The sequence below is a fragment of the Heterocephalus glaber genome, unplaced genomic scaffold (assembly GCF_053883595.1).
Source record: "Heterocephalus glaber isolate CG9 unplaced genomic scaffold, H.glaber_assembly_v1.0 deba00001463, whole genome shotgun sequence".
Lineage (NCBI taxonomy): Eukaryota > Metazoa > Chordata > Mammalia > Rodentia > Bathyergidae > Heterocephalus > Heterocephalus glaber.
The window spans coordinates 17,676,459-17,699,366 of record NW_028258310.1 but is presented as its reverse complement, the minus strand read 5'-3'; the positions used below and the strand labels follow the sequence as shown (position 1 = coordinate 17,699,366).

The following is a 22,908-nucleotide window of genomic DNA, read 5'->3' as shown; positions in this document are numbered from 1 at the left end:
GTTCTTATTTTTCACCCTTGCCCAGGCCTCCCTTCAACCTCTCCATTCCTCCCTGTTTACAAAGATTTTATTCCTATTTTTATATTTTCTCATATTAATTCCATTCCCTTCTTTCCTTTCCCCTACCCCTCCCACCTCCTTCCCCTTTTTCCCTTTTCTTCTTATTTCATGTTACCTATCATACATTTTAGTCCCCATTTACACTTTCAGTTTCTCACAAGCATCGCTTCTCAGCCTTTTGGCTAAGATCAAGTGTAGTTTCTCACACCAGAGAAACTATTCAGTATTTATACATATGTGTCCATTTCACTTAAAAGTATCGCCTCAATGTGCATCCATTTAGCTATAAATGTCTCCAATTGCTCATTTTTTATGGCTGACTGGTACTCCATTTTATTTAAAAAAAACACATTTTCTTTATCCAGTCTCCAGTTGATGAACATTTGGGCTGTTTCCAAGTTTTAGCTATCACAAATTGTGCTGCTATGAACATGGGTGCACATATATCACTGTGATAAGACTCTTTTAATTCTTTGGGGAAGATACCCAGCAGGGGAATAGCTGGGTCAATTGGGACTTCCAGTCCTAGTTCTTTGAGGTATCTCCATACTGATTTCCACAGTGGTTGGACCAGTCTACACTCCCACCAGTAGTGGAGCAAGGTTCCTCTTTCCCCACAGCCCTGCCAGCATTTGTTATTGGTTGATTTCATGATAGCAGCCATTCTTTCTGGAGTGAGGTGGAATCTCACCGTTGTTTTCATCTGCATCTCTCAAATGACCAGTGATGTTGAACATTTTTTTCATGTATTTATAAGCTATTTCTACTTCCTTGTCTGAGAAATGTCTGTTCATTTCAGATGCCCATTTTTGGATTGGGTCTTTAAATTTGGGAGGTCTGATCTTTTTAAGTTCTTTATAGATTCGAGATAGTAGACCTTTGAGGAAAAGCAGGTGAAGATTTTTTCCCACATTGTGGGTTGTCTCTTCACACTGCTGGTGGTTTCTCTTGCTCTGCACAAGCCTTTTAATAAGAAGAGATCCCACTTGTTGATTGTTTGTGCTAGTTCACAGGCAACTGAGGTTTTGTTCATAAAATCTTTTCCTACACCGATGTCTTCAAGAGTTCAACCTAACCTCTGTTCCAACTGGTTCAGAGTTTCTATTTTAATATTTAGATCTTTAATCCGTTTTGATTTTAGTTTAGAGCATGGTGAGAGATACAGGTATAGTTTTAATCTTTGGCAAGTTGAAGCCCAATTTTTCCAGCACCATTTATTAAAGAGGCTATCTTTCCTCCAGTGAGGGTGTTTGGCTCCTTTATTGAAGATAAGATGACTGAGTGTGTCTGGTGTTGTTTCTACATCTTCTAATCTGTTCCACTGGTCCTCAGGTCTGTTTCTTTGCCAGTACCATGCTGTTGTTATCACAGTAGCTTTGTAGTATAGTTGCAGGTTGGGGATTGTGATACCCCCTGCCATATCTCTGTTACCTAGAATTGCTTTTGCTATTCTGGGTCTCTTCTTGTTCCAAATGAATTTTTGGATTGTTTTCTCAAGGTCCATGAAGTATACTGCTGGGATCTCAATTGGAATTGCATTGAATCTATATAGCAGTTTTGGAAGTATGGCCATTTTCACTCTATTAATCCTTCCTACCCAGGAGCAGGGGATGTCTGTCCATTTTCTGATATCATCTTCAATCTCTCTTTTCAGAGTGCTATTGTTTTCAGAGAAGAGGTTTTTGATTTCTTTCATTAGGTTGATTCCTAGGTATTTCCATTTTTTGGATGCTATTGTGAAAGGAATTATTTGCCCTATTTCTCTCTCAGTGAGTCTGTCATTTGTGTAGAGGAAAGCTATTGATTTTTGTGTGTTGACCTTGTAACCAGCTACTTGACTGAATTTGGTTATTAAATCTAGGAGATTTTTGGTGGAATTCTTGGGGTCTTCTACATAGAGTATCATGTCATCTGCAAATAATGACAATTTAACTTCTTCATTACCTATCTTTATTCCTTTTATTTCTTTCTCTTGTCTAATTGCCGTGGCTAGTGTTTCCAGAACTATATTGAACAAAAGTGGTGATAGTGGACATCTTTGTCTTGTTCCTGATTTTAGTGTGAAGGATTTCAGTTTTTGACCATTTAGTATGATATTGACTATTGATATTTCATAGATGGCTTTTATCAGTTTGAGGTAGAAACCATCTATTCCAACTTTTTGTAGGGTTTTTATCCTAAATGCATGTTGGATTTTGTCAAATGTTTTTTCTGCATCTATGGAGATAATCATATGGTTTTTGTCCTTGGCTCTATTGATATTGTGTATTACATTGATTGATTTGCATATATTGAACCATCCCTGCATCCCTGGGATGAATCCCACTTGATCAGGGTGTATGATCTTCTTGATGATCTTCTGCATTCTGTTTGCCAGTATCTTATTAAGGATTTTTGCATCTAGGTTCATTAGTGAGATTGGCCTATAATTCTCCTTTTCAGTTGGGTCTTTCTCTGCTTTGGGGATCAAGGTGATGCTTGCTTCCAGGAATGAATTTGGGAGTATTGCTTCCCTTTCAATTTCATTGAAGAGTTTAAACAGTAGTGGCAGCAGTTCCTCTCTAAATTTCATGTAGAATTTAGCAGTGAAGCCATCAGGGCCTGGGCTTTTCTTAGTTGATACATTTTTAATTACATTTTCAATTTCATTGGTTGATATTGGGTTGTTCAGAAATTTTAGGTCTTCTTCATTCCACTTTGGTAATTCATATGTATCTAGGAATCTGTCCATTTCTTCTGTGTTGTCCATCTTATTGGCATATAGGTTCTGGAAGTTGGTATTAATGTTCCTCTGGATTTCTGCTGGGTCTGTTGTAATTTCACCCTTTTCATTCCTAATTGCATGGATTTGGGCCTTTTCTTTCCTTTTTCTGATAAGGTTGGCTAAGGGTTTGTCAATTTTGTTGATTCCTTTGAAGAACCAACTCTTGGCTTCATTGATTTTTTTGTATCATTCTCTTAGTCTCCATTGCTTTGATTTCTCCTCTGACCTTTAAAATTTCATCCCCTGTATGAGCTTTGGGTTTGTCCTACTGTTCTTTTTCTAGAAGCTTGAGGTTCAGCATCAGGTTGTTTAATTGGGCTTGTTCTGTTTTCTTAATATGCGTATTCACTGCTTTGAATTTCCCTCGTAAGACTGCTTTCATTGTGTCCCATAGATTCTGATATGTTGTATTGTCATTGTCATTTAATTGAAGGAACTTTCTGATTTCTTCTTTAATTTCCCCTGTGACCCATTGATTATTCAGAAGTGTGTTGTTCAATTTCCATGTGTTTATGAAATTTTTCAAGTTTCTTTTGCTATGGATCTCCAATTTCATTGCACTATAGTCTGATAATATACAGAGGATAACTTCAATTCCTTTGCACTTATTTAAACATGTTCTATGTGTGAGTATGTGGTCTATTTTGGAGAATGACCCATGTGCAGCTGAGAAGAATGTGTATTGTGATTTTGTGGGGTGGAAGACTCTGTAAACATCTGTTAAGTTCATTTGTTCAAGAGTTCAATTGAGTTCTAGTTTTTTATTACTTATTTTTTGTCTAGTTGATCTATCTATTTGTGACAGTGGGGTGTTGAGGTCCCCCACTACAATTGTATTAGTGCATATATGACTTTTCATGCCCATTAGTATTTGTTTTATATAGTTGGGCACACTAGTGTTTGGTGTATTGATATTTATGATTGTCATCTCTTCCTCTTGGATTGTTCCCTTTACAAGGACATAGTGTCCTTCTTCGTCTCTCTTAATCAATGTTGGTTTGAAATCTATTTGATCTGCAAAGAGGATAGCTACTCTTGCTTTTTTGGGGGTTCCTGTTGCATGGAGTATTGTTTTCCACCCTTTTACTTTCAGTCTATGAGTTTCTTTTTAAATTAAGTGTGTTTCTTGTATGCAGCATATTGTTGGATTTTGCTTCTTGACCCATTCTGCCAGTCTATTTCTTTTGATTGGTGAGTTGAGACCATTATCATTGATGGTTATAACTGAAACATATTGACTTGTCATTGCCATGACTTTTTCTTTTTGTTGGGTTTTCCCCCTTTACATTTAATTTCTTGTTGTGCTAGATGGGTTCATTTTGCTTTGCTTCCTGGGGTTGTGATCTTCGATGTCTGTTCCTAGGATATTGTGTAAAATTTTTTTGGAGTGCTGGTTTGGTATTCACGAAGTTCCTAAGGTGCTCTTTGTCATGAAAGTATCTCATTTCTCCATCCATTTTGAAAGATAGTTTTGCAGGGTACATCAATCTGGGTTGGAGGTTTTCTTTTAGGGCTTGGAATATGTCACTCCAAGCTCTTCTTGCCTTGATGGTTTGTGTTGAGAAGTCTGCTGTGATTCTGATGGGCTTTCCTTTCTATGTGATTTGTTTCTTTTCTCTGACTGCTTGTAGAACTTTGTTCTTTTGCTGAGTTTCTGGAATCTTAACAATTATATGCCTATGTGTAGATTTTTTTTTGATCAAGGCTATTTGGAGTCCTATATGCCTCACTTATCTGTATGTGAAGTTCGTTTCCCCTGCTTGGGAAGTTTTCTGCCATCACTTCTGTGAAGAGTTTTTTTTATGTCATCTGCACTCTCTCCTGTTTCTTCATTGACTCCAATCAGTCTTATGTTATTCTTCTTTGCATCATCTAGCAGCTGCTGGATTGATTTCTCATGTTCCCTTATAATTTTGAAGCAATTTTTCTTTTCCTGGTCACTAATTGCAATCTTCTATATCTGAATTCTGTCCTCACATTGGCTCATTCTGCTGTGTAGACTTTCAATGCAGTTTTTCATGTCCTGGAAATCTATTTGCATCTGTTTTATGGATTCCATTTGTTTCTTATGTTGGGATTCCATCATGTTCCTGAGCTCCTCTCTAGATTTATTAATCATGTCTTGCACTAGGGGCACAATTTCTCCTGTTATCTGAGAAATTATTTCTGATTTCATTTTTTCCAGATCCCCTTTTGTGGCCAGTTCAGTGGGTCCAGGTGGTTAAGTATCAGAGTGCTCCATCTCATTTCCCTTTGGGGTTGCTGTAGGTGATCTGGAAGTCTGGTTTTGAGACTTATTTATGTGTTTTCTCATTTCAACTGGGGGGGGGCGGGGGTTGCTGTTGTTGCCTGCGCCTGTCACCTCTTCTGAGCTGGGAGAAGTTGTCCAGGGACCGGGAGTGGCGGTAGGGATGATGACCTGGAAGCCCCTTCCTCTGGACCAGGAGCAGTGGGACTGTGGCTCAGAAGCCCCTACCTGTGGGCCAGGAGTGGCAGGATGGACTGCAGGCTAAAACCCCTTTCCTCTGGGCTGGGAGCGGTGGGAGGGATGGTGGCCAGGCAGCCCCTTCCTCTGGACCAGGAGCAGTGGGACAGCAGCTCAGAAGCCCCTACCTCTGGGCAGGAATTCTTTAAATGCTGAGAACTTGATTAGCTCCAGTATGGTGGTCTGGTGGTCCCATGTCCTCTGCGTCTTTGTAGTGTGGAATCAGGTGGCTGTACAGAGAAGAGGCCAAAGGAGTGGGGCCGGGGTGGGGGGGGGTCCAGTGGATTGCTGCCAGGGCACAGGCTGATTCGGTGTTTTCAGCAACAGTGGCGACCTTGAGACCATGTCTGCAGACCTGCCTGTCTGCAGCGGGCTCCTGAGTGTGATATTGACAAGCATAGAATTTGCCTGTACAAAGTATTTAACAAATGATTATTCACTTAATATCTTCATATTGAAATATACAGAAGATTTCATCAAAAGAATACTATCAATTCATTCAACAAGTTTTCTTAAGTACTTGTTGCATGCTAGGCATTATTCTAGGCCCCGAGGATATAACAGTGGACAGAATAGATTTCCCTAGCTAAAAGAGCACACAGCCACTCCTACCGTGCTCTCCTGAGAGAAGAGTACTTATGCCTCCTTTAGAGAATACCAAAAATGCCAGGAGGTCAGAGCAGTATGAGTAAGGAAAGTTGGGCAGGAAGTGAGGTGAGAAGAGGTATCTGTGGGTCAGATCATGATTTTGTTTTTATTCAGTAAGTTGTTGGAGGGTTGTGATCAGAGGAATGACAGTATATCTTTTATGTCCTAAAGGACCACTCTGGCTCCTGGACCACAGACAGCAAGGGAAATACCAAGAGTTAGGAGTTAGTTAGGAGGCTGTTGCATTATCCAGGTAAATGATGGCAGTGACCTGGACCAGGGTGATAGCAGAGGAGGTGGAAAGTAGTTGGGTGATAGGTATCTACAGAGAACTGTGTCAAAAGGATTTATGTGTAAATTGTAGGGTAGGGGAAGATAAGGATGGCTCTAAGGTTTTGGCTTGAACATCTGCAAGGCTGGATTTGCCACAGGGTTTGGAAGAAAAATCCAGATTTACTCTTGGTCTCATGTAAATTTGAGATGCCCATTTAAATATACAAGTAAACTATTGAGCAATGAGTTGTGTAGACTTGTTTGGAGTTAGGAAAAAAGTCAAAGCTGGGACAGACTTCGGGAAGTGTTATTGTGTAAATAATATTTGAAGCTATGGAGTGTGTTAGGTCACCTAGAAGTGGGTGTAGTTAGAGGTTTATAACTGGCCTGGAATATTCCAGTGTTAAGATGTTGGGAAAATGAAGAGGAATCAGCAAAGGAAACAAAAGAGGCGGGACCAGTGAAATAGAAGGAGACGTGAGAGGCATTGAGTGGGTGGCCAAGTAAGGAAAACCCAGAGGCCAACTGAAAAAAATCTTATTCCAAGTCTCAGTGGTAGTACTTTTCCCTATAAATGTGGGTCTGTAAACATTTTTTTTCTTTATTCCTATTGGCTTGGTGTTACCCAGGTACCACGATCAAAGAAAATTTCTTTCTGTACTGGCCAGGTCATCAGACCAGCTTTGGAAAGCACAAGTGTAGTTTACATTGTTAGTTTTTAGGCAAAAACAAAAGAAAATCAAAAAACTCTATGAATGTTTAGTTTTTAAATTGGAAAATATTAGTGTTTTTTATTAGTACATGTTGCAGTACATAATTATTGTGGGGAGTAGGTACATGTACATAATACATGTTAGTTATTTTTTCTCTCTTTGTGTGTGTGTGTTTAATACCCTCCTCTTCCCATCCCTCTCTGCACCTTCCAACTCCTGGTCCCCTTCCCATTTGCAAAAGCTCCATTTTCATTATCCCTTCAGTTATTTTCTTTTTTCATCTCCTTTCCCTCCCCCCTCCTTAGTATTTTAATGATGGAATGCTTTAGTGTGAGAATATAATAGCCATTGGTTTTGTTAAATCAGATTTTTCTAAATAGAAATAGAGTGATGGGAAATTCTAGGAAAAAATACAAAAGGAAGTAGGGACATAAATAAAAGAAATCTGCTAATATTTGTTCCTTCAACAGATGTTATATCTCATTTACTTGGTGTTTGGTTGTAGAATAACCATTTTAGTGCTGATTTTTTTCATGCTGCCCAGCAGAACACTTTATGGAAACTCTGCCCTCTTCTATCCCCACCATGACACTTTCACTATGCATAGTCAGCCCCTAAAAACTGTAGCATCACCTCAAAACCAGAGCCATCTAAAGGGATGTGATTCCCAGTCTATCCATTAATGATTCAAAGTTGGATGGTGAAGTTTCCCTGCTGCTTTTGAAAGTTTGCTAATTCTTTATGCCAGATGTTCTGTCTTGCAACAATTAAAATGGTAACTAAGAGTAGAAATCATCCTTTTCTATTGTATGTCTCTATTCTATGATTTTGTTCATCTCCCAAGCATATTTCACAGAACAGTAAGTGTGGGACCTACTGTTGGGGTGAAGATAGGACTCTGTGCTCAAAGAAATATAATAAATACTGAGTTAAGCAAAATTTCACAGGATTATTTTCTGCAGATTTCTTAGTATATGTGTAATATGGATTGTGTATATATAAAGCATATATATGTATAACAAGATTTGGAGGTGAGAAAGAAATTATTAAAAGTGAAAATAAAAACATTACTAATATATAAAACAGACTTGTATAGTACAGGTCATATGAATTTCATTAGTTTCTTGAGCCAAAGAATGTTGCATAAATGCGGTCACTATCCTTAGAGAACTATGAGCCAATGGCTTTAAAAGGATAAATTCTTTTTTTTTCTCTCTGGGAAAATGAGGATTTCATTTAATCAGTTGCTGGTATACAAATTGTAGGGCCTGGGATTCCAAGCCAAAACAAATTAGAGGCTTGTATAATTATTGATATATTTGGGACATACCAGCAAAAAATCCTGGGACACAGGTCCTGATGGCTTCACTGCTGAATTCTGCAAGACATTTAAAGAAGAACTATTGCCATTACTCTTCAAACTCATCAAGGAAATTGAAAGGGAAGCAGGGCTTCCAAATCCATTCCTGGAAGCAAGTGTTATTTTGATTCCAAAACCAGGGAAAGACCCAACCCAAAAACAGAACTACAGGCAATGTCCCTAATGAACATTGATGCAAAAACCCTCAACAAGATACTGGCAAACAGAATACAGAGGGTCATCAAAAAGATCACATACCCTGACCAAGTTGGATATATCCCAGGGATGCAAGGATGGTTCAACATTCATAAATCAATAAATGTAATACACTATATTAACAGAGCCAAGGACAAAAACCATATGATCATCTCAATAGATGCAGAAAAGGCATTAGACAAAATCCAACACCAATTCATGATAAAAAACCCTACAGAAAATTGGAATAGGTCTTTATCTCAACCTGATTAAGGCTATCTGAAAAACCAACAGCCAGCATCATACTAAATGGTCAAAAACTGAAAACTTTCACACTAAAATCAGGAACAAAACAAGGATGCCCACTATCACCACTCCTGTTCCATATAGTTCTGGAAACATTAGCCACAGAAATTAGAAAAGAGAAAGAAATAAGAGGAATAATGATAGGAAAGGAAGAAGTTAAACTGTCATTATTTGCTGATGATGTGATACTTTACATTGAAGACCCAAAAAACTCTGCCAAAAGACTTCTAGACTTAATTGACAGATTCAGTAGAGTTGCTGGATATAAGGTCAACACTCAAAAAACAATAGCCTTCTTATACACAAATACCAGACTCATTAAGAGAGAAATTAGAGAAACAATTCCTTTTACAATAGCATCCAAAAAAATGAAATATCTAGGAATCAATCTAACAAAGGAAGCAAAAGACCTCTACACTGAAAATTACAGCACCCTGAAAAAGGAGATTGAGGAGGATATAAGAAAATGGAAAGACATCCTTGTTCCTGGGTAGGAAGAACCAATATAGTGAAAATGGCCATGCTTCCAAAACTACTATATAGATTTAATGCAATGCCGATTGAAATTCCAACAATATACTTCACAGAACTAGAGAAAACAATCCAAAAGTTAATTTGGAACCAGAAGAGACCTAGAATAGCAAAAGCAATTTTAGGCAATAGAGATATGGCAGGAGGTATCACAATCCCCAACATGAAACTATACTACAAAGCTACTGTGATAAAAACAGCATGGTACTGGCAAAGAAACAGACCTGAGGATCAGTGCAATAGATTAGAAGATGCAGAAATAACTCCAGACATACTCAGCCACTTCATCTTTGACAAAGGACCCAACCACCCTCACTGGAGGAAAGATAGCCTATTTAATAAATGGTGTTGGAAAAACTGGATTTCAACCTGCCAGAGATTAAAACTAGACCCATACCTATCACCGTGCACTAAACTAAGATCAAAGTGGATTAAAGATCTAAATATTAAAACAGAAACACTAAACTTGCTATAAGATAAGTTAGGTAGAACTCTTGAAGACATTGGCATAGGAAAAGTCTTTATGAACAAAACCTCAGTAGTACAGGAACTAGCACAAAGAATCAACAACTGGGATCTCATCTTATTAAAAAGCTTCTGCACTGCAAGAGAAACCCCCAACAGAGCTAAGAGACAACCTACAATGTGAAAAAAAATTTAGCAGCTGTACCTCAGACAAAGGACTACTATCTAGACTATATAAAGAGTTGAAAAAAAATCAGACCCCCCAAGTTCAAAGACCCAATTCAAAAATGGGCATCTGAAATGAACAGACATTTCTCAGACAAAGAAGTAAAAGCAGCAAATAAATATATGAAAAAACGTTCAACATCGCTGATCATTCAAGAGATGCAGATGAAAACAACACAGATTCCACCTCACCCCAGAAAGAACGGCTGCTATCAAGAAATCAACCAAATTGGGGCCAGGGATTTAGCTCAGTGGTTTCACCACCTGCTGCGCAAGCACAAGGACCTGAGTTCGATCCCTGGTACCAAAACAAAAATAAATAAAAATTTAAAAAATTCAAAAAAGTAATCAACCAATAACAAATGCTGGCGGGGATGTGGGGAGAAAGGAATCCCTTCTCCACTGTTGGTGGAGGTTCAGACTGGTGCAACCACTGTGGAAATCAGTATACAGATACCTCAAAGAACTAGGGCTAGAGGTTCCATTTGACCCAGGTATTCCCCTGCTGGGTATCTTCCCAAAAGAATTAAAAGAATCATACCACAGCAGTATATGTGCACCCATGCTTATAGAGGCACAGTTCATTAATAGCTAAAGCTTGGAAACAGCCCAAGTGCTCATCAACTGGAAACTGGATAAAGATGATGTGGTTTTTTTGTAAAGTGGAGTTCTACTCAGCCATAAAGAATGACAAACTAGAGATATTTATAGCTAAATGGATGCATATTGAGGCCATACTCTTAAGTGAAGTAAATAGGACACGTGTAAATACTGAATAGTTTCTCTGGTGTGAGCAACTGAAAGTATAATTAAGGATTAAAATGAGTAATTGATAATGGGAAATAGGAAGAAAAGGTCCAAAGGGGGAGGGGTGGTGGGAGGGGAAGGGTAAAGGAAAGAAGGGAAAGAAAAAATTATGAGAAAAGAAAAAAAATGGAAACGAAGTCTTTGTAAATAGGGAGGGGTGGAGAAGTTGAAGGGAGGGCACACAGGTAATAGGGAAAAAATAAGAACCAAGATGCATTATGTACAGGTACAAGCACCCAATGATAAATAATGAATGTATTGTATACCTAAAATGTACCAATAGAAGAATTTAAGGAAAAAAAATCCTGTGACACACTTTTCAATGAGGTACCTTCTTTATTATTTGTGTGTCATCTCTTACATCTTTTAGATGTTGTCTATTATTTATCAATGCTTTTAGAAACATAAAATGTATTTCTTATAGATATATGAAGACAGTTATTTAATTAAGACGATAGATTTGAATTCTAGCCTAGCTCTACCATTAAACTTTGTGAACTTCGGTATCTTACTTCTCTAAGCCTCAGTTTTATTATTTGTAAAGTAGAGATGGCAGCACTAATCACTTCCTGGGGTTGTAGTACATTTTTAAAAGGAATATAAAACTATTTATTGACCACGGCTCACCATTATTTATAATAAAGTAAATAATTATACACTAAGATAACATTCTGACTACTACAAAATTATTTTGCTGGCTTCTGCTGAAATAGTAACCCAAATACTGAAAAGATTGCGTCCATATATAAGGATGAGTTGGGGTCAATGAAAACATACAGGTCAATAATATAAATCACAAAAGTTTGTTCATTTATTCTAGCAGGTCATAAACTGTGAATACCTCTAATAATCTGCGTGGTTTCCATGAGCCAAGTCCATGAATGAAGACCTTTTAGTACACAAATTTCAACTGATTGTAAAGGAATGGGTCACCAGGAATCTTTGAAAATGTTCCCTTAACAAGTTTTGCTTAGTTAATTCAAACAAACCAACTTTTGTCTAGTTTCCTTATTTGAGTGGGAAAGTTGTTGGTAGTGATGAAATTTTTCTCTTCAACAATTTTGCAAGTCAACTGCTGAATTTATGTGATTAAAGACATAGATATGGATTCCGCTATGGCTGCTTTGAAATTATCCACTTTAAAATGTCCAATTAACCAAAGAATCACCTAATTAACTTGAAAGGTTATAGTATCAGGAAAGCTTTCAATTTAACTGGAAGCGATTTATTTCTTAGGTTGCTCATAATGATGGCATCTCAGGAACATAGACTTAACACCCATGGTGTTTGTTTTGGGAAATGCTTAAAAACAAAACAAAAGGCATTTACATAGTCTTTATTTATATACACACAAACAAAACACTGAGAATGGTCCTTAAGCATGTGCATCTGGGACTATTAGTGCAAAACAAAACAAAAACAAAAAATCCAACAACTCCCTCAATACTACTTTCAAAACCAACATATTAAACTTGATTTTCATTAGAATACAGTTTACTTTTTCACACTAGTAAATTAAAAACCAAGACCAATAATATATAGTTATATTATATATATTAAAATATACAATGCAAATTACTATTGGGCTTCATTTTCTGGACAAGAATGCCAAGTTAGTCCCTCTTCATAAAAAGTAATTACAATTTGAGGACACTTCGTTTTTGCCTCTTCTGCCAGCACCAAGTCAGCCTCATCTGAATCTTCCCACTTCATGAGAAACATCAACTGTCCACTACTCTCCATGGTACCAATTATTCCTTCAGGGTCAAGACCTCTGGCAAAGCCTCTTAGTTTGTCAGCAGCATCTCTTTTCTTCTTTGATTTGTTATCATCAGACTCATGATCAGATAGAGATTTTCTTTTCATACCACCTTTTTCTTTACCAGCTTTCTGAGAACTAAGAAATGCTTCAATTAACTCTGAACAATCTAAATTTTTTAGGTTCCCATGTATTGTCAGCATCTGTGAATCCCTCCCACTTGAAATACTTCACCTTCCTGTTCGCTGCATGTTGGTCCAGTGCTTTTTCCACCACAGATTCTTCAGGCTCTGTCCCTTCAACTTTTAAACTTTTTCCATCGTTTCTTTCCCATTTTTTGCATTGTACGTAGTTTTATTGCAGGCCATTTTTGTTTGTTTGTTTTGGTACCGGGGATCGAACTTGGGACCTTGCACTTGCAGGGCAGGTGGTGGAACCACTGAGCTAAATCCCTGGCCCAAACTTTTTTTTTTTTTTTGGTACCGGGGATCGAACTTGGGACCTTGCACTTGCAGGGCAGGTGGTGGAACCACTGAACTAAATCCCTGGCCCCCTGCAGGCCATTTTTGATTGCAGTCTTGGAGAGCTACTACTCACTGCCTTGTGTGCTTGGGCATCTGTAGCATCTTGGTCTATGGCCCTGCAGCTCCACTCACAACTGAGGGAGGGGCCAGGCTGTAGATAATGTTAAACAGGAAATGTAATAAAGTGTTTAGCACAGTGCCTACTACACAGCGAATACCTAATCAATCTCACCATCACCACCATCATTACTTTTTAAAGTCAAACTTCATTGAGGTATAATTTACATATAATAAAATGCTCCCATAAGTTTTCCAAATGTGATGCTTCTGTAACCATCACTATAATCGAGATAGAGAACATTTACATCAACCTAAGATCATTATTTTAAAATAGGAAACCTGATGTCTTAACCAGTAATAACACAAAGGAAAAATCACTGTGTAAAGTAACATACGGTACCAACCATAAAAAAGAATGGATAAGTGCTGACTAGAATTATGAAACCATGGGAATGCAGCAGAAGGAACATTGCCTTTGAGGAGGCTGGTGGACAGGTCATGTGCACTGTACATTATTGGTTCTGCCTATTCAGCAACAATTCCCTCTTTCCCTGTTACTAGCACTTTGCTTGTCCTTTGGGGAAAAAAAATTTCCCAGTGTTTAATGTGTTTGAATGGGGCTGTTTTACCATTGGCTTCTATCCTGTCATTTCTGCTGGAATTCTTGGAAAACTCTGTAACTGAATATTGATGAATGTAAATTTAGAGAAGTCACTTGAGAATGCAGCCACTACAGAAAGCAGTCAGGGTAGCTCAGTGATAAGAGTGTTTGCCTAGGATTTGATTCCTAGTGTGTGGGGTGGGGGTGGGGTGGGGGGGGTGAGGAGGACGCTTAATAAAGTAAAACAAACAAAAACTCCACAAAAATTTAGGGAAGTCAGCTCAGCTAATTGGACAACTGAAGTCAGAAATAATATGGATTTAAAATACACTGATATTGAAAGCAGAACTATTTGGACTAATTTTGTGGCTAATTTGAAGGAATTCAGAAATTTCAGCCAAATAATTAAAGCCAAATAATGTTGCCTAACTTATCTCATGTGATTTCTGGTCTTAACTGTTCTACTTGTACAGCATGGCCATAACCTATGTTGTCACATGAATCACTGTTCCTTCCTTCTTAAACATGTGCTCCTCCCATTGATGTTGAGCAACTTTGAAAGATACCAGTAGCTTTTCTAAGCTGGGGCTGCAGCACTGAACACCACGCAATCTCTACCCTCACGGAGCTGCTTTCCTAGGAGAGAGACAACTGTACCCTCCATGTACCAGAGTCTGTACTCAGTGCTGCTGCCTTCTGATTCTGTTTTTCTGATAATACTGCTGAAAGCATGGGAGAGCTTATGTGCAAATTTGGAATTAATTTTATGAGACGTACACATTATATACTTTCATTATTCTCTCTGAATGGGCATATTACGTTATATGTTTGTCCCACACAGATTTATTAAGTATATATCTTGGTTAAAGATACATCTATGGGCCCCGATTTCTCATTTTGGAAGATGAGGATTATCATAGCACCAGTTTATGGGAGTGAATCAATTTTAAAAATTAAGCATAGTTCCTGGTACAAACTAAGTTTAATGATAGCTAATCTATTATCAATACACATATTAATTACATGTGTATTATATACACATTTGCCCAATAGCCCTCAATGAGATGAAACAAATAATTGTGTATTTCATTTTTTTTCATTCATTTAATATTATTGATTCCATTTTTTTCAGAAATGACTCACATCCCTCTAGAGACACATTCGAATACCTCTCCCCCACTTCAATCTGGACAAGCCTGTAACTTGCTCAGAGGCAGTGAAGGTACTCTTGCTTCCAAGGCTGGATCATAAAAGGTAATTCTGGGATGATCATACTGGAGCCCTGAGGCTGCTATGCTCAGAAGAAGCCTAAACTAGACCACATGGAGAGACCACAAAGGGAGACCACATGGAGAGACCCTGATTCTTCCTGAAGAGGAGAAGCCTAGCAAACCACCCCTTCTCTGGCTCCTGTCACCATCTGACCATTTGACTGCAATCACAGGACAGTCCTCTCCAAATTCCTGATCCACAGAGATTATAAAAGAAAATGATTGTGTTGCCTTAAACCATTAAGTTTTCATCTGATTTGTTATGTATCATTAATAGATAGGGGTTTTTTTGGTACCGGGATTGAATTTGGGACCTTGCGCTTGCAAGAGGCAAGCAGTGGAACCACTGACCTAAATCCCCAGCCCTCTCAATAGATAACCTGAACACCTACCTTGAGTTGCTCAAGATAAGCATCAAACAGTTTTACTTTCGTGGAGTTTCAATTCCTGATCTTTCTCATCCATCCCAAGTGAGGAATGACTATTTATTTTCAGGGTTGTAATTAGCAACAGTTTGGCTCTGCTGTCAAGCCTAAATTTGTAGCTACAGTTAGCAAATAGATCACATTCATTCATCCATGCATTAAATAAATAGATCTAGTTTTTCAACATAGATGCAGCTTTCAGGCATCCAGGCCTTACATCCTATCAGGCAGCACTGTAACTACTTGTTTGCGTCTGTCTTAACCAGAACAGAGGGAGTGAAGTTAATTCCGTGTTCATCTTCGTATCCCTTCCATGTGGGCTAGCTAGTGCCTGCACATAGCAGATTTATTTAAAAAGGCAAACCCAAACACACACACACACACACACACACACACACACACACACACACACACAATCAACTGGAGGGCTGCTAATACCTGGACTTGGAAATAATTATTCAAGGACAGCCCCTGTTCTCCAGGAGTTCACAGTTGAGCACTAGAAACCCTGCGGTTCTAACCCTGACAACTGCAGGATGAGTGAGCTGGAGCTGTCGGGATCTGATCCAGGCCTGCGGGTCCTAAAGAGGGACCAAAGGTCAAGGAGCTGGGGGTGCGAGGTAGAGGGGACAGGGGAAGGGTTCTCTCACCTATGCCACAAATATTTTTCAAGCACAGTAGCACAGTTAGCATATGGTAAGCACACAATACGTTATCAAATGCCTGCCGACTTCCAGGTGCTGGGATGCAAGAGCAGGCGAGAAAACTGGCGGCACGTGTTCTCGTGAAGCTCGCAGTGTAGTAGCGAAGCACAAACAGGCATTGAAAGTAATTGTGTAAAATGGTTCTAGGTGCCCAGCAGGAAAATAACAAGCGGCTGAAATTCTTCTAAGGATGTGTGATCCCGGCAAGGGGGGCCGTGGGCGGGTTTTGAGCAGGAGCGGCCGAGGGGCGGACAGACTGTAGGGGCGGGAAGACTGTAGGTGAGAAGAGCTGGTAATTTAAAAATGCGAACAACATTTTCTCCCTGACTGAAAGAGGAGTGTGTGCTGCTCAGGGCAGTCCCGGGGCAGGGGGCTGCATTTTTTTGAGGGTAACCTCAGTAGCCCAGCAGTGCAGGGCTGGCTACAGCGATGCCTAGATTTTTTTCATGCTGGGCACATCTAGGCATCCTCCTTTCCTAGACCAGCAGACGGACTATCTCCGGCTCGGATTAGGGCCACAGCAGGCGGCAAGGTCCAGGGTGGGGAGAGACCTTGCACAGCAGCACTCACGCCCTGGCTCGGGGTCTGCAACACCCCGCGGGCGGGAGAGGGCGGTACTTGCTCTGCAGACCCAGGGGTGGCGTGGGCTCCGCCCCCACCCAGGCTCCGCCTCCTGACTCTCTGATTGGATCAAGCCCGCGGAAGGGCTGGGCGGCCCCTGGCGGCCCTGGGGGTCGGACTGAGGAGGGTGCGCTGATTGGCCCGGAGGGATTAGGTCATCGCTAGCAGGTTCGAGCGGCTGGGACGCCGGCGGGGTGGCCGAGGCTGCTGTGAGAGGGCGCTCGCGGCTGCAGGAAAGCAAGCCAGCGAAGGAGGCGGGGAGGCAGCGGCCGTGCTCGGCACCCGCTTGCTCGTTTTCCAGCACCGCTGCGGGTCCGCCGCCGCGCTTCCTACTCCCCCGCTGCCCCGTTGCGCGCCGCGGGAGCAGCCGCCCTTCGGCTCGGCTCGACAGTCGGGTGCGCCCGCAGACCCCGCGCTCCGGGCGAGCCGGCGCCACACCTGTGGAGCCAGCGGCCGTCCAGGGTGCCGGCCGAGGTCCCGGGACGCGCCCCTCGGCTGGGCGCCGCCGGCAGCATGGGGCTCCCCGCGCTCGAGTTCAGCGACTGCTGCCTCGACAGCCCGCACTTCCGAGAGACGCTCAAGTCCCACGAAGCGGAGCTGGACAAGACCAATAAATTCATCAAGGAGCTCATCAAGGACGGGAAGTCACTCATCGTCGCGCTCAAGAGTGAGTGCCCCGAGCCTGGGGGAGACGGGGACCCGGGCAGGAGGGGTCTGCGGGGTGCCCAAATCCTGATCGCGCGCTGCCGGTTTCGCTCCGGGGCACTGGGTGACGGGTGTCGATGCTTCTGCTTGAGGCAGGAAGGATACGCGAAGCGGCCGAGCCAGTCTCCGCCAGAGGAGGAAGGAGACGGGTCGCCCAGCTGTTTGCGTCCCGGGATAGCCGGGAGGGGACGGGGCGCGGGTGGTGCTTTGGGGGGCAGGTGGGTGCGCACGGCACACAGGTGTCCCGGGAATGGGACCATTGCCCCCAGACTACCGCAGCCCTCTGGGAAGCCCATCGCGTCCACGATTCTGGCTGCCTTAGGGGAAGAGAAGCTCAACCTTGGGTGCCCAGCCGTGGGAATGAAGAGTGCTAGGGGGTCGCTGCCTCCCCCTGGGGAAAGGCCAGGGGTGACTGCTTCGCTTTCCGTAGGCACCTCCAGCATACTGAGGGCCTCTGGATTTTCTGGGTGGAATGGTTGGTTAGCTTCCAATTCCTTGGAGTATTGGCAGCCAGTAACCCCCAGATCTAGAACCAGTGCCGTGTACGTGTGCAGGTTCCGATTCTTGTGTTTAGCAGAAGGTGATAAGGGTGGGAGTACAGAATCAGAGTGTTCCTTTACTCTAAACTGTGGGCGAGCATTTAAAAATAGAACGAACATATCCCATCTCTCTCCCTTTTCTGCTTTGTCGCTGTACGTTTTACCTCTCCTATTATCCTTGAAACCTCAAAGGTCTGAGGAGAAATGTCTTCAGTACCTCAGAAAGGAGAAGCTTAAATTCATCTTAAAGGTTCTTGGCCTGTTTTTTTTTGTACCAGGGATCGAACTCAGGACCTTGCGCTGGTGAGGAAGGCAGTTGAACCGCTGAGCTAAATCCCCGGCCTCTTGGCTTTTTAAAAAAACCCATTTCTTCCCTCTTGGTAGAAGGGAAGAAATGAAATTTGTATTCTGCTTGAGGTTTTGCAGAGCCAAGGATTTCTCCTTCTGGCCAATTAAAGTGCTCTAGGGATGAACACTTTGCCTTGTGAGAATGTATTTCGGAGCCTTTTCAGTCTACCGATTTAAAAGTAGTTAATTCCATCTGATGAAATTGTCTTTGACCCTTTTCTTGTCTCTATGCTAGATTTCCTAATAGGTGATATTTTTCAGTTTAGAAAGGTTGCCTTTGCAGAGTAGGATCCTAGCTGGGAGAGTTGTCCCAGGCCTCTCTATGGGAGACTTTATAGAAGCCAACTGCCTGAGGTGCCATTTTTTGAAACTGTTTCTTCTAAAAATGAAGCAAGAGACAACAGAATTCCACAGCAGCAAGTGCCAGTCTTTTGGGGGTGGAATATGAACTGCGGGACTGTGATATGAGGAGGCTTTCCAGGGACAGGATCTCTGAAGGAGACTAGGGACCCTGTAGGAGGCTGTGAAGCATAGGAACAGAGTCTTCTCTGTCAATGGTGAGGATCATCCTTGATCTAGGAAACACACAACCTTGTTTTTTTTTTTTTTTTTTTTTTTTATGGTACCTGGGATCAAACTCGGGACCTCACACTTTGAGGCAGGCGGCGGAACCACTGAGCTAAATCCGAGGCCCAGACACACAACCTTGGTTTGAAGTAGCACTAGGGACCCATTAATGAGTTGAGTTCAGGCATTTCGATTGAGCCTCAGGCCAGCTTTAATTAGTCCTCTGCTTCACTCAGCAAACGTGTTGAAAGCTGGCTGTGTACTGGGTACTGCACTGGACACTGAAAATGTAGCAGTGATATTCTGCTACCCGTGTGGTACAGAGATGTGTATTCTATGTCAGGCACTGCTTCACCAATGAATTATCTCATGCACTTTTATTTATTTTGCAAATGGAAAACCAAGGGAAGCTTTGATGGAAGGATTAGCCCAGAGGCACATATCTTTAGCAGCTGAGTTAGAGCTTTTGCATCCACCTGGTCTGAGCCAGAAATGAAGTTCCTGCCATTGCAGAGCTCTTGATCCTGCTGCATCCTCCTTGCTCAGGATGGAATCCTTTGGACCAAGCATGCTAGAATTTGGAATTGCATCTTAGCATTGAATCTGAGATGGGTTCATTTGGGTGACTGGCAATTTGCCTATGGTTATTTTGGGGAAGGCAAGAATTCTATGTGTGTGTGTGTGTGTGTGTGTGTGTATGTATTTATTTATGTGGTGCTGGGGATTGAACTCAGGGCCTTGCACATGTTGGGCAAGTGCTCTGCTACAGAGCTACACCCGCAGCCCTAAGAATTCTTTAGTTAGGAAGCATTGTAGTGATGGAGTACAGGAGTTAAATTATCTAATGGAATGGAGCAGCCCTGTAATTTAGGGGAAAGAGTGATGGGAAACTAGGTGCTCTGGTCTCTCTATATCTGGCTCTACAACTAACAGTACTTCTCTACTACTACTAACTACTACTTTAGCAGGGCATGCAAATTCTTACAATAAAGAAGGCGAGGTCAATCACTGTCCTAGATTTCAGGCATTCTGTGATGAGTGCTTGCTACTATACTGCCATATTAGTACTTCTGTGATATTTTTATTCAGATCATCTTTATCATTACTGTAAATGGAAAGGCAGTGGTTTTCCAGTATAGTTTAAGGATAAATACATAATTATACATAATTACATAAGTAACAGTGGTTTTATGATTTTATTTTATGATTGTATTTATAACTAGTATTTGCAGATCTTTGGATTTAGATTTCCTTTGTGTATGAATCAGACAGTGAAACTGGCCTGCAGGGATAGGCAAAGTTCAACTAGGTCATTGTTCTAGTACTTCAGCTTTATGAATGAGGAAACTGAGGGACAGAGAGGTCAGTAACCCATCCAAGGTGACATAGCAATTAAGGGTATTTAAACATAGATTGTGAGATTCCAAGGATATTTCATTTAACCCCAAAGCAGCACTGTCATCTAGATCAGCCTAAGTCAGGTTTTCCTACATTTAGCATTCAAATTCCCTTCAGAATATGATGCGAGCGATGGACTTCATAAAAATGAACACCTTGGACTTTTTCTCTGAGTATATACTCTTGGCATGGACACAGAGAGGATAAAGAGTAAAATAATCTGAGACACATGTTTAAAAAAAATCTTGCCTTTGGAGAAAGTTATTGTTTGATATGGAATTGAGCCTTGGCAGTCAGTTGTTTCTGGTGCTGACTTGTCCTGGCCTCTTTCTGGGGACTCATTCACCTAGGACCCTTTCTTCTGACCTGATAGTTGTCTCAGTCAAGAAGATTCTGTAATAGTCTTTTGTTTTTCTTTTATTCTGTAGAGGTGATAGAGGATGGAAGAATTTTAGGATTTCTTAGGTCAAATCTTGACCCTATTACTTATTTGTTGCTTGATTTGGGGCATGTTACTAAGCCTGAGCTCCTCCTCTGTAAAGTGGGAATAGCTACACTGACTTCCTAGGGTAGTGAGAAATGGAAGCAGTGGATGTATCAAAAGCTTTTAGCTTGGGGCCTGCAACATGGCATTGCTCAATTATTGGTAGCTGGTGTTACCATCTTCCAGCATTCAAAGCTGTCAAGATTGGTGATTCTCAGAGCAAAAGTCATTAAGTGCAGAGAGGACATGTTTTTACCTTAGGTGCAAGAAGTTAGGCTAATACCTCCCTTGTGCCAGTTGTTGGTAACTCACATAGTTTTGTGTATATTAGCCACTGGTGGGCAAAATCCTGGTGTTTGCATTAAGTTGTGATTATGCTAAAAAACTCCACAAGTTAAAACGTAACAAAATAAATAAGCCTTATTTTCTTGTGTTCCTAAAAATATTCATTCTTTTTGATAAATTAACTTACCCTCCTCAGTGGCTAGACTGTGTGCCTTTCTCTGCTTTGCACAAAAAGCTTGCAAAATAATTTGGACCTCCTGTCTAATTATGTCACGAACTCAGTGACAAACTAAATGTGGTTTCACAGAAATAAAAGTGAATTAGACTCTTGGTTTTGAAGGATGATGTGGCTTTTCAGGAACTATGTCTTCCCATCACGACAGTTGAGTACTCAATTTGGGAATATACCAACTTGCTGGGCACATACCCATTTATATTTAACTTCTGCTTTTTGAAATAGAGTATGCTTGTGCTAAATAGTTTAAGCTGAGTGGAGAGTATGGCAATGCAATTATTCAGATATCAACTTTATTGAGATATAACTTATTAACATCCTACTCACGCATTTGAAGTATTCAGTTCAAAGGTTTATAGTACATTTATGGAGTTGTACAACCAGCAAATAACCTTAGAACATTTTTATCACCTGAAAAAGATCCTCTTCCAATTAGTAGTTATTCTTTATTTCCTACTAACCTCTGCATATACAAATATGCAACCCTAAACACTGATGAATTTTCTTTGTAGATTTGCCTGTTCTAAACATTAGAAATACAGTTTAAATAATTTTTTCTTGGATATTGTTGACCAACTTGAGGCACAGAGTTCTTGATTGGAATTTCATGTGGAGAAACTTTGATTCAGTAAACTATTCTCTTTATCATTAAGGGGGTTTAAGTAGAGGTGAGGCCCAAAGGTGGATCCATGTTCTAGGGCAGTGGTGGTGAATCTATGGCACATATGCTGCAGTGGGCTGTTTGTTATTGTTGAAAGCTCTAAAAGTTTGCTGGCCTGGAGAAACCTGGATGCCCTTTGGTGTTTTCAACCCATGAGATGGGAATGGATTAATTTTTGTTGATGATACTTTGATGGCTGCAGAGGGAATAACAAAAGCAAGGCTAAGAATTCAGTCTTTTCCCTCTGAGTTTTCCTCAAGTTGGGTCAAGGTGTGTGATGCCAAACAAAGGCATACTTTGTGCTTGCTATTCTGCTTGGTGACATTTTTAAAAAAATTACTAAATGAAATGAATGTATTTGTGTTTCTGTAATTGAGCCCGTACTTCTCATGAAACTTTTTGGGGATATGTGCCTTTTTCAATGAATTTTCAAAAGTTAGTACTTCTGATATCTTTGTCTTTTGCCTTATATCACATTCCCAAGTTAATTTTTTTTTTTCTGGTACTGGAGATCGAACTCAGGACCTTGCACTTGTGAGGCAGGTGGCAGAACCACAAAGCTAAATCCCTGCCCCCTCCCAAGTTAATTTTAACAGAAACACTTTTTAGAATACCAGCACGCTTTCTTTTATTGAGCGTTTACCAAGTGCCAGGTCCTATGATAAGTGCCACACATTGTCTTACTATTCCGTAGCACCGTCCTGTAAGATGAATACAGTTGACCCTGTAAGATGAATACAGTTGACCTTCCGTATTCATGGGGCATTGGTTGTAGGACCTCCTTTGGATACCAAAAAACATCATATGCTCATAAGTCTCTCATATATACATATATGCATAATATTTACATGTAACTTACATTTATCCTTCTGAATACTTTAAATCATCT

The 22,908-nt window shown here is 40.8% G+C and overlaps 2 protein-coding genes and 1 pseudogene across 6 annotated transcripts in view; all 3 read left to right on the top strand.

The window, feature by feature from the left end:
• Window positions 1-15,298, top strand: part of LOC106010177 (uncharacterized) — a 149,126-nt gene extending 133,828 nt beyond the window's left edge. Inside the window, exon 9 of the mRNA XM_087180465.1 lies at window positions 14,909-15,298. The gene's annotated coding sequence lies outside the window, so the exon portion shown is untranslated. The remainder of the gene's footprint in view (window positions 1-14,908) is intronic.
• On the top strand, window positions 223-386 carry LOC147826686 (U2 spliceosomal RNA; annotated as a pseudogene).
• A 1,649-nt stretch (window positions 15,299-16,947) lies between the features above and the next one.
• The window catches only part of Arhgap26 (Rho GTPase activating protein 26), a 466,045-nt gene continuing 460,084 nt past the window's right edge, over window positions 16,948-22,908 (top strand). For 2 of the 5 annotated variants that reach the window (XM_021266145.2, XM_004854325.4), the window contains exon 1: window positions 16,950-17,464. In XM_021266145.2, coding sequence (XP_021121804.1) covers window positions 17,311-17,464 — 154 coding nt within the window. In that variant the 5' untranslated portion in view covers window positions 16,950-17,310. Of the gene's footprint in view, window positions 17,465-22,908 lie in introns of all 5 variants that reach the window. The other 3 variants (XR_002398131.2, XM_004854326.4, XM_004854324.4) reach the window with 2 other exon arrangements.